At 42.0% G+C, this 12,632-nt stretch overlaps 1 protein-coding gene across 1 annotated transcript in view; it reads left to right on the top strand.

Moving 5' to 3' along the window:
• Positions 1-12,632, top strand: part of ZDHHC17 (zinc finger DHHC-type palmitoyltransferase 17) — a 171,263-nt gene that overhangs the window by 98,601 nt on the left and 60,030 nt on the right. The window contains exons 6-7 of the mRNA XM_033951008.1: positions 8,844-8,908; positions 9,616-9,778. Of these exons, the coding sequence (XP_033806899.1) occupies positions 8,844-8,908; positions 9,616-9,778 (228 nt within the window). The remainder of the gene's footprint in view (positions 1-8,843; positions 8,909-9,615; positions 9,779-12,632) is intronic.

Below are 12,632 nucleotides of genomic sequence, written 5' to 3'. Positions count from 1 at the left end.
ATCCAAGTCTTTGATCACTCGTTGGATTTGAATGACCATTTCCACAACTTTCTTCACCCATGGCAAGCAGCCGTCAGTTTCTCTTACGACCCACTCGACTGTTTCTGCATCGTGGGCGGAGTCTCACACGATTCATCAGGATGAAATTTGCAGGGTGGCTACTTGGTTCTCTCTTCATACTGTTACCCGGTTTTTCCATGTAGCTGTGGTGGCTCGCTCTGATGCCGTTTTTGGGACCTCGGTGTTGAGGGCAGGCTCTTCTGTCCCTCCCTAGCTGCTACCTTTGCTTTGGTACGTCGTCTAATGTATGAAATACAGAAGGGACGTAACAGAACTACTATTTTATTTACCCAACCCCCTTTTATAAAACAGTAGTGCAGTTTTTAGTGCTGGCCACGGCAGCAACAGCTCCTTTCCCCACTAGTTTCTTTGTTGTGAAAAGCGTTCAAGTCTGTACGGAGAATAATCAAGGCAGAAAGAAGCAAGCTATTCCAAACAACTGAATGTATACAGAGAGGGTGGGTCATATGGAATCCTACAAGGACTAACAGAAAGAAGATTATCGAAGGTATAAACCTAATCTTCCATTAAAAGGTATAAATCAATCAATCCAACCTTCCACTCGCACCAGCTTATTCCCCAAATATAAGATATACAGTATAACATCTGCCAGTATTCTGTCCTGCAATGGTAAAAGGAAGCAAGTCCCTATTTTTACTGAAGCATGTGCTTCCTTTTGCCATTGCGGAGCAGTTTTAATTTGTGGAGGAACCAGTTACCTTCAAGACCCTCCTCGGCACCGCACTCACCTACCTCCTGAAACACCTCGCCCTACAGGACAAACTCCGCCTCTCTCGCAGAACATTACTGTTCACATTTTCTTCTCCCAAAGGATGCAAATTCAAAAGATTCCTCAACAGGACACTCTCCTTTCAAGCAGTGATCTGGAACAAAACCTTAAGCGACCTAATCCTGAACGCACTAACATACCATTCATTCAAAAAATCACTAAAAACCCACTTATTCGACAAATTTATCTGATCCTTCTATTCCGCTCGTCTCTTACCTCTTCTCATTTGCTCCTTCTTCCTATCCTACCACCCCATTCACTCAACTGTCTTACACACTTTCCCAAATCTAACTGATGTAACCTCGCTGTCTTTACAGCATCTCTTGTTGTTCTTGTTGTATACTGTCTTGAGAAAGGTATGATGAAATAAAGCTATTATTATTATTACTCATGCCAAGAAAGCAGGCCATAGAAATGGTTGGCTAGGTAGTTTTATTGTTCTGTTTGTGATGGCCAAACACAAGGTCTATTCATAAAACCAGGAAGAAGGCACAACTAGTTTTCATTTACCGCTTACTGTTAAAACTGAATATATTACCCTAAAATTAAAGTCATGCAGCAGTTGGCATGTTGAATCTTCCAAATCCATGTAACACTTTTTGGTTTGCCCAGTGCTTGGGGAAGTCTCTGACACACTGCAGAATTTTGCTGAGACCAGCTCATGAAATGTGCTTGGCAGGAGAAAGAAATACAACTGTTGAAAGCCACGTGCAGGGATTTTATTGGGCTTGTTTGGGCATGCAGCCACTTCAAGAGCCTTTTTAAAGTAGTACCGAGTTTGATATTTGTTTTATTTGCCTTGCAACAGCAGATGGTGCTATGGCTCACGAAAGCTTTAATCTTATGAATGATAATCCTTTTCTTTACATGCTGCATTGTGCAGTGGCCAGTTTAGGGGAGAGAACAATCTCTGGACTGTAGCCATAAGAACATAAGAACTGCCATCTCCAGATCAGACCTTCGGTCCATCAAGTCCGGCGATCCGCACACGCGGAGGCCCCGCCAGGTGTACACCTGGTGTAATTTATAGTCCACCATATCTTTATATGCCTCTCTTAAGGAGATATGCATCTAGTTTGCTCTTGAAGCCTAGGACGGTCGATTCCGCAATAATCTCCTCTGGGAGGGCATTCCAGGTGTCAACCACTCTCTGAGTGAAGCAGAACTTCCTGACATTAGTCCTGAACCTGTCCCCCCTTAGCTTCATTCCATGTCCTCTAGTCCGTGTCAAATTGGACAGTGTAAATAATCTTCTCTGCTCTATTTTGTCGATTCCTTTCAGTATTTTGAAGGTCTCGATCATATCCCCAAGCATTCTCCTTTTCTCAAGGGAGAACAATCCTAGTGTTATAAGTCTATCCTCATATTCCAGTCTCTCCATACCCTTCACCAGTTTTGTTGCTCGTCTCTGCACCCTCTCCAGCAGTTTTATATCCTTCTTTAGGTAGGGAGACCAATGTTGGACGCAGTATTCCAAGTGTGGTCTGACCATTGCCCTATAAAGCGGCATTATAACTTTCTCCGATCTACTCGAGATTCCTTTCTTTATCATGCCCAACATTCTATTTGCCTTCTTTTCCGCTGCCGCGCATTGTGCCGACGGCTTCAGGGTCCTATCTATCAGTACACCCAGGTCCCTTTCTTGTTCACTCTTCCCCAGAGTTGCACCTGACATTGTATACTCGTATTCCTTATTTTTATTGCCTAAATGCATTACCTTGCATTTCTCCACATTGAACTTCATCTGCCATTTCTCCGCCCATGTTTCTAACCGACACAAGTCGCTCTGGAGTTTCTCTCTATCCTCCTGCGATCTGATTGCCCGGCATAGTTTTGTATCGTCTGCAAACTTGATGATCTCACTGGATGTTCCTTCCTCCAGGTCATTGATATAAATATTAAAAAGGATCGGCCCAAGTACCGAGCCCTGGGGTACACCACTAGTCACTTTCTCCCAGTCGGAGAACTTCCCATTTATGCCCACTCTCTGCTTTCAGTTTTCCAGCCATTTGCCTATCCATCTTTGTATATCTCCCTCTATGCCATGGCTTTGTAGTTTCCTGAGAAGTCTTTCGTGTGGAACTTTGTCGAACGCTTTCTGGAAGTCCAAGTATATTATGTCCACAGGCTTCCCACTATCAATTTGCTCGTTTACGGTCTCAAAAAATTGGAGTAAATTCGTCAAACATGATTTCCCTTTCCTGAATCCATGTTGACTGGGTTTCATCAAGTCGTGTGCGTCCAAGTGCCGGACTATGCTATCCTTGATCAGTGCTTCAACCATCTTGCCGGGGACCGACGTAAGACTCACAGGCCTATAGTTGCCCGGTTCCCCTCTCGATCCTTTTTTGAAAATTGGCGTGACGTTCGCTATCCTCCAGTCGTCCGGTATCTGTCCAGTTCTGATTGTCAGGTTTGCAAGTTTGTGCAATAACTCTCCGATTTCAACCTTCAATTCCTTTAAGACTCTCAGGTGAATTCCATCCGGTCCAGGGGATTTGTCACTTTTAAGTTTGTCGATCTGATAGTATATCTGGTCTAAGTCCACTTCAACTGTGGTGAGGCTGTCCTCTATTTCTCCTGGAAACACTTTCTCTGCTTCAGGTATTGTTGAGGTGTCTTCCTTCGTAAAGACAGACGCAAAGAAGGAATTTAGTTTGTCTGCGATTTGTTTATCTTCCTTGATGTACCCTTTTCTTCCCTGGTCGTCCAGGGGTCCCACTGCCTCTTTTGCAGGTTTTTTCCCTTTCACGTATCTAAAGAAGGGCTTGAAGTTTTTGGCCTCCTGGGCTATTTTTTCCTCATAATCCTGTTTGGCATCCCTCACCGCCTTGTGACATTTCTTCTGATCATCTTTATGTTTGTTCCAGGCTTCGGTTGTCTTTATGCATTTCCATTTTTTGAAAGAGTCCTTCTTTTCTTTTATGGCTTCCTTCACCTGTATGGTAAGCCATGCCGGTTCTCTTTTGCTCTTTGTTCTCCGATCTTTGGAAATCCTCAGAATGTAGAGATCTTGTGCTTCTGTGATAGTATTTTTCAGTAGGGACCATGCCTGATCTACCGTTTCAAGTTTGTTCACCATCTTCTCTAGTCGTTTTTCTACCATGGCCCTCATGCGATCGTATTTACCCTTTTTAAAGTTTAAGGTGGTGGTTAAGGTTTTGGCATGTTTCCCTTTCCCGATGTCAAGTTTAAAGTTGATTACATTGTGATCACTCGTTCCCAGTGGAACCACGACTTCCACTTCTGTTATCGGTCCCGTGAGGCCATTTAGGACCAAGTCCAAGGTGGCGTTGCCTCTTGTCGGCTCTTTTACCATTTGTTCCAGGAAGCAATCCCCTAGCACCTCCAGGAACTTGGCCTCCTTGCCGCAGTTGGAGGTTGCTAGTTTCCAGTCTATCCCTGGGAAATTGAAGTCTCCCAATATAATTACATTGCCCGTCTTGCATTCTTGTTTGATTTCCTCCATCATTTCTGAGTCAGTTTCCTCCGCCTGTCCTGGGGGACGATAGTAAAGGCCAATTTTCGTATCTGCACCATATTGACCAGGAATTTTGATCCAGAGTGACTCAAGCTTCTCTTTCATTTCTGTTGTAACCATTTCAACAGAATCTATTCCCTCCTTAACATATAGAGCAATACCTCCACCTTTCTGCCCTACTCGATCTCTTCTATACAGTTTGTATCCCTGTAGTACTGTGTCCCATTTGTTTTCTTCATTCCACCATGTTTCTGTTATGCCAATGATATCCAATATGTCATGTCTCGCTATTGTCTCTAGTTCCCCCATTTTGTTACCTAGACTTCTAGCATTCGTATACATACATCTAAATTCCCTTTGTGTTACCTTTTTGGACCTTCTACTCTTGGCCGTCCCTATAGTTTCAAATACGGTATCCTTTACTGCTCCTGTGTTATCACCCTTGTTTGCTGTGTGGTCGTCCTCTCCTGTGTCTGAGTTGTCCCTTCCTGCTTTTTCTCCCTTATTGGCTGTGGGGTCGTCTTCTCTTGTGTAGGAGTAGTAGTCCTTGGCTTCTTCGTCGGGGCATCCTGCTATCCGTGCCATCGACCGGTGGTCGACTGTCGGCTTTCCCCTATCTTTCAGTTTAAAGCCTTCTCGATTGCCTTCTTCATGTTGCCTGCCAAAACTCGTGCTCCTTCCTTGTTGAGGTGTAGTCCGTCCCTTCTGTAGTTCTTGCTTTTTCCCCAGAACGCCGTCCAGTTGCGCACGAAGTCGAAGCCTTCTTCTTCGCACCATCGTCTCATCCAGGCGTTGATTACTTGCAATTCCCCTTGTCTCTTTCCATCCGCTCTTGGTACTGGGAGGATCTCAGAGAAGGCCACCCTCACCTCCCTGATCTTCAGTTGTCTTCCGAGTGAGCGGAGCTGGCCCTTCAGCTCTTCCCTGTCATACTTCCGCCCGCTCACATCATTTGTTCCCACGTGGATAAGCACAGCGGTGTCCTCTCCCCCTGCGCCATCTATGATCCTGGAGATCCTGTTGGTCACATCCTTCACTCTTGCTCCAGGCCATATTTTGTTTTCTATACAGTATATACAACAGAGCTGTTGAGTGATGGTATAAGTTCTTACTTAACATTAAGACCTGCTAGTAAGTTCTGGCATTCATTTGAGGTAATATAAAACCCCAAATTATTTGTGGTGGAGGTGGAGGATGTTCACAAGCAAGCAGGAAGGAGATTTCTGTATCACCAGTTGGAAATGGTATTCCAGTGCAATAGATGAGACATTCCAGACAAGTGGGTAGTGTCTTTATGGCCACGTACCATCTACAGAAGAAATCCAGTTCAGATTTTTCTCTGTGCCTCTTCTGTACTTCACTGAGCTCCTTAGTTCCACCTACAGTTTTTTCCTTCTGCACGCATGCCAGCAGGGGTGTGTTTATTCTGTTCTCTCCCCTTTTATTATTTTTTGCTGGGTCGGATTATGTGACTGACACTTTATATGACCTTATGCTCCAGAACAAGCAGAGCCATATTCCTCTCCACTTTCGGTGGTGCTCTTTTTTCTCCAGGCTGGTCTTGATCAAGGCCTCACTGTGGCGTCATTTTGGGTCCAAGTGGCTGGGCTCACTTGTTTTCAAGCCCGGGGTTGTCATTCATCTTTGGCATCTCGCCTTGATGTTGCCAGATTTCTGAAAGGGGCTCTTTGCATTAGACCACTGATTAATTTGCTGTTCCCTTCGCGGGACCTCACTCTGGTGCTATGTAGTCTACCTAAGATTCTCTTTGAGAACCTTCGGGATGCATCCCTCTTGGAATTGACGCTCAAAATGGTCGTTCTGTTCGCTGTTATTTCAGCAAGGCATGTCTCTGACCTCCAGGTTCTTTCTCAGAGACGGGGGATATCCTTGTGCACGGTTCCTTCCTTTCTGCCGAAGAAGGTTTTCGCTTTCCATGTTAATCAGGGAGCCCAGTTGCCTGTTTTTCAGCCTGCTGGTTCAAAGACACGGAATTGTGTTTTGAGGAACCTAATGTGCACAGAGTGCTTCTTCACTATCCTGGCGGTCACAAATGAGTTTTGCCTTTCTGACCATTTGTTTGTGCTGACTCATTCTGTCAAGCAGGGCACTCCCACTTCTAAGACCATAATTTCCAGATGGATCCGTGAGACCCTTTCGTCAGCCTACATTCTTTCTGGGAAACAGTCTCCTGTTCCGTCAAGGCGCATTCTTCTAGATGTATGGCTTCTTCGTGGCCAAAGCTAGAGCTTTGGATGTGTTGGCAAGACAGGACCTTTGGGTCCTCAGTCTTGAGGGTCAGCACAGTAAGTCCACCTTAGCTTTTTGGGGACTGCTTTTGTATGTCCCACTTGTCTAGAACAGAGTTTCTCAACATGCAGTACATACACGAGCCATTTGTTGGGGGTATGTGACACTATACGGGTCTCCTACCCCCACAGCTTTAATTTCCATGAGGGAAAGCAGGCTTTTCATATCATGAAATGTAGACTGTAACTTAGACATAACTCTTTTCCTTAATCACAGAGCTCTGAAATAATCTTACCACCCCACTGTGGATTTTGAGTTCCTTCCAATTATTCTGTAAGCACCTGAAAACTAGGCTCTTCACAAAATTGTAATGTTCTCTTCCCCCCCCTAGATTGAATACCCAACCCCTCTATGCTACTCCTTCCTTTATTAAACTCTTGTAAACCATGCTGAGCTCTATAATTATGAAGAGGATGCGGTATATAAACTTAAGGTTTAGTTTAGTTTAACTAACTCGGCCAGCCTTCTCTTTGTGTCCTTCAATCCAAGCAGGATAGGGGAGACAGTAATAAAGCAGATCCTATCCAACAAGAAGGTGGACTACATAACTCGCATTGACTGGTACACCTTCCCTTTTATGATACAGCCAAGTGTTAAAAGGATTTCTTTGTAGAAGGTCAATTGCCTTCCTTCCCACTTCCATCATTATATGAGCTACGTGCTGAAGAATTCAACTTAATGTGGTAGAGGCAACTTTTAGCTTTGGCTGATTTAATTTTGTTTGCTAATAGACCAAACAGTTGCTTACCTGTAATGGATCCAAGCACTATTGTATCAGATTGAGGAGCAGAAAGGCAGCTGCAATGTGGGTACTTGCTTAGTCTTTCTGAATTCAGAGAGCCAGATCCTTATTGACCTTTGGATAATGTCACCTGCTAATGTGTTTAATTTATACTGCTGTCTATGAAGAATCCCCATTATAGGTATGCAACTTCACTTGCTCAAATCTGAATGTGTCGCAGGGTAGCACAATTTTTAGACTCTGTATTTTGGATGACTACAGTTGAAGCCTATTAAAATGTCTACTTTTGTATTGAACAAAAATATATTTAACATTTATTATGTTCATATTCTTTCTAATATGTTATAGTGGAACATATTAGGCCTCATCATGAAAATGTCTTCTCTTGGATTGGCTGCTTTGAGAACGGGCTACTGGGCTTGATGGACCTTTGTTCTGACCCAGTGGAGCTATCATATTCTTACATTAATCTTAAATTATCTTTACACAAAAGAAATGTTTTGGTGTTTGGTGTATTCCCTTGTGTACTGTGACAACATTTTACTAACTCTGTCAAATATTAATAGATAAACACAGGGAACTCACTTGACTAAATATGGCCTTTAATGTGACAGTAGTGACTAAAGAACTCTTAACATAATTCTGTGGGGATTTAAAAAGAGCAAAGTTAATTTACAACCTTCCTGTACTGTTCTTGGGTTATTTGAGCTACCCCAAAAAGTAGTACCTGTTACACCTTACCTTTATAGGCTTTTATTTTCTGTAGTAGTGTATCTGACATGGGATTTCTTTATACAATCTCTTTGTAGGAACATACAAATAGCCTTACTGGATCAGACCAATGTTCCATCTAGCCCAGTATCCTGTCTTCACAGAAGCTAATCCAGGTTACAAGTACCTGGCAAAAACCCAAATAGTAGCAACATTCCATGCCAGGGCAAGTAGTGGCTTCTCCTATGTCTTTCTCAACAGCAGTTTATGGACTTTTCCTCCAGGAACTTGTCCAAAACTTTTCTCTTGGGTCATTAAGGAACTAAGGGTAGTCATAATTATGTGGGAGGGGGGAAGGGGTAAGATAATTTGAGGAAAAGATATGATAAGAATCAAGACTTTGCTTCTGAACTTAAGTCTTTTTTGCTTAGATTTTACTGAGGGGAGGGGGAACTATAGGGGGTTCTTAGACTTTATACAAGGTTTGTATTATAATAACCAGCACTATTCAGTTGTTTGCTGTAATGCTGTTTTATTGAATTTTTAAATAAAATTATGTATATCCAATGTTTGCAATCCTAGTAATCATTGAATGAGAACTTGAGCTCAGATGTCCTGGGGTTGGGTCAGTGGTGTGGCCTTTAACTTCCCAGTAATGGCACATGATTCTTACTGTAGGTTTCATTCTCAGGAGTTATACTTACACAGGACTGTTATACTTTTCTAAGTAATATTCTTTTTCTTTTTAGGATGTAGATATGATGGATCAAAATGGAATGACTCCATTAATGTGGGCAGCTTACAGAACACACAGGTAATAAAGTGAATGTATTATCTCCAAGTATTGCTAAAATATATATATATATATATATTTTTTTTTTAAACTTTTGCAGGTTGATTAATTAAAATCTTCTAACCTAGTTTGTTGGCTTGGTTTAAGGGGAAGAGTGTGGCGCAATGGTTAAAAGCTACAACAGCCTCAGCACCCTGAGGTTGTGGGTTCAAACCCACACTGATCCTTGTGACCCTGGGTACGTCACTTAATCCCCCCATTGCCCCAGGTACATTAGATAGATTGTGAGCCTGCCGGGACAGACGGGGAAAAATGCTTGAGTACCTGAATAAATTCATGTAAACTGTTCTGAGCTCCCCTGAAAAATTGAATAAATAAAGTGTTTCACTTTTTTAATTTTATTTATTTATTGTATTTATTTGCCTATATTTTAAGTGGATTCCAATAAACCTACTTGTTACTGTTCAAGCACAGGTTCTCACTCTGCTCCTCAAACTACTCATAATAAGGTTAATTCTTCTATGCTTTTGTGGTATAAATCATGACCTTGCCTGAATCAAAGATTGTAATTCACTAATGGAGTATTTTACCATCTTGGAAAAATGCCCACCTAGTGATCTTTATGTCCACTAGGCAGAGACAGGAAAAGCAGATGCTTTGATCTCAGTAGTGGCAGTAGGCACGCTAATGACATTTAAAACAGTCCTTTTTTTTTTTTTTTTTTTTAGTGTGGATCCCACGCGATTGTTACTCACCTTTAATGTGTCTGTCAATCTTGGTGACAAATATCACAAAAACACAGCATTGCATTGGGCAGTGCTGGCAGGAAATACCACAGTCATTAGTCTTCTCCTAGATGCTGGGGCCAATGTCGACTCTCAGAATGTTAAGGTAAACAGTAGTACGTGCTACATTATACGAGCATTTTTCCGAGGGGCCACTGAAAAGTTCTCGGCCCAACCAGAAGAGAATGATGCGAAGCCGTGAAACTTACAAGTTATTCCACACTTTTCTTGATACTTTGTTTCAATGAGGCAAATGCATCTAGTAAATGAGCACAAGTATAGGGAAACCAAGCCATTGTGACATCACCAATCAGGTTGGCTCTTAGGCATTGGTGGAAGGAGGCACTATTACATCACAATACGAGGGGCTACTGAAAAGTTCTCAGCCCAACCAAGAAGAAAATGATGCGGAGCCATGAAACTTACAAGTTATTCCACACTTTTCTTGACACTTTTCATTTTATTTCATGTCATTGAAACAAAAAATGTCAAGAAAAATGTGGAATAACTTGTAAGTTTCATGGCTCCGTATCATTTTCTTCTTGGTTGGGCTGAGAACTTTTCAATGGCCCCTCGTATGTGTCTTTCTGTTGGAGATGAGGAAAGTACTCCAAAAAAAGGCTGAAGTATTTTATTCTTTATGTAGAACCTCTGTTGGAGGACTGAAGGATGCTATCCTTGTGCATCTAACAGTGTAAATTAGTGTTAGATGTTTCAGTGGATGAATTGTTAATTGCACAATCGGATACATTTTTATAGGACTAATATGTGTCTCACCTAGGTTTTGGTTTTAAAAGAATTCATTTTTTTAGGCTTGATGAATGACATGCGTCTCTCACCAAGACAGGAAATATATTGAGTTGGTCCTCTTAAAAATGTATCATCTTAGATTTAAGCAACGTTAATTTTAGTGGAAAAAAATGAGAGATTGATACATACATACAAACATTCTTATTTACTTACTTACCCTCCCCCCTTTACAAAACCATAGTGTGATTTTTGGTACCTGCTGCAGTTGTAACAGCTCCGATGCTTATAGGAATTCTATGGCCATTGGAGCTGTTACTGCAGCGACCGGCGCTAAAAACTGTGCTATGGTTTTGCAAAAGGGGAGGGGCTTATTTATTTATATATTCCACTCTATCAACATTTCTAGGCACATTCAACAAACAAATACATTAAGACAGCAATTACTTAATAAACCTAAAAACACTTTAAAAACAAAAAAAAATGAGATGAATGCTAGCAGGCTCCAGCTCTCCAAACCATTCTTTGAGTTAGAATCATAGTAACATAACATAGTAGATGACGGCCAACCTGGTTCAATTTAAATTTTTTCTTCTTAGCTATTTCTGGGCAAGAATCCAAAGCTCTACCCGGTACTGTGCTTGGGTTCCAACTGCCGAAATCTCTGTCAAAACCAGCCCATCTACACCCTCCCAGCCATTGAAGCCCTCCCCAGCCCATCCTCCCCCAAATGGCCATATACAGACTGTGCAAGTCTGCCCAGTATGGGCCTTAGTTTAATATTTAATATTATTTTCTGATTCTAGATCCTCTGTGTTCATCCCACACTTCTTTGAACTCAGTCACCGTTTTCCTCTCCACCACCTCTCTCGGGAGCGCATTCCAGGCATCCACCACCCTCTCCATAAAGTAGAATTTCCTAACATTGCCTTTGAATCTACCACCCCTCAACCTCAAATTATGTCCTCTGGTTTTACCATTTTCCTTTCTCTGGAAAGGATTATGTTCTACGTCAATACCCTTCAAGTATTTGAACATCTGAATCATATCTCCCTTGTCTCTCCTTTCCTCTAGGGTATACATATTCAGGGCTTCCAGTCTCTCCTCATACGTCTCCTATCATTTTCATCACCCTCCTCTGGACCGCTTCAAGTCTTCTTACGTCCTTCGCCAGATACAGTCTCTAAAACTGAACACAATACTCCAAGTGGGGCCTCACCAATGACCTGTACAGGGGCATCAACACCTTCTTCCTTCTACTGGCTACACCTCTCTTCATACAGCCCAGCATCCTTCTGGCAGCAGCCACTGCCTTGTCACACTGTTTTTTTGCCTTTAGATCTTCGGACACTATCACCCCAAGGTCCCTCTCCCCGTCCATGCATATCAGCTTCTCTCCTCCTAGCATATACAGTTCCTTCCGATTATTAATCCCCAAATGCATTACTCTGCATTTCTTTGTATTGAATTTTAGTTGCCAGGCATTAGACCATTCCTCTAACTTTTGCAGATCCTTTTTCATATTTTCCACTCCCTCTTCGGTGTCTACTTTGATACAAATCTTGGTATCATCTGCAAGAAGGCACACTTTTCCTTCTAAACCCTTCAGCAATGTCACTCACAAACATATTGAACAGGATCGGCCCCAGCACCGAACCCTGAGGGACTCCACTACTCACCTTTCCCTCCTCTGATCGTAAGCAGTTATTTGCTACCACCCTGCATTTTCTTTTGTGTTCTTTTTAAATCCCGCTTGCCATCTAGTTCAATCGTTCCAGCGAGGGCCCATAGACTGCAGTTCCCTCCAGAACATGGTGCAGATGCACTGTGAGTCTGTGCACTAGATTGCGCCATTTTTTCTTTATTAGTGATTTTTTTAAATTAATTTAGTCTATTAATATTTAGTTTATTTAGCTAATAACATTTTAATTATGGTCTGATACTGATATTTAATTTAGGTTATTTACTTTAACCTTAAATTTGTTTTAGTAAGTTTGTTCTAATTTGCTATTTGTGGGGTAGACCCTATATACCATAATTAGAAGGAAGTTTCTTTTTATCTTTAGGTTTAATTATATGATATATTATATACGTTGAACTGTATATTGTATAGGCCAGTGTTTTTCAACCTTTTTTGGGCAAAGGCACACTTGTTTCATGAAAAAAATCACGAGGCACACCACCATTAGAAAATGTTAAAAAATTTAACTCTG

The sequence above is a fragment of the Geotrypetes seraphini genome, chromosome 7 (assembly GCF_902459505.1).
Source record: "Geotrypetes seraphini chromosome 7, aGeoSer1.1, whole genome shotgun sequence".
NCBI lineage: Eukaryota > Metazoa > Chordata > Amphibia > Gymnophiona > Dermophiidae > Geotrypetes > Geotrypetes seraphini.
This window is presented reverse-complemented; position numbering and strand designations above follow the sequence as displayed.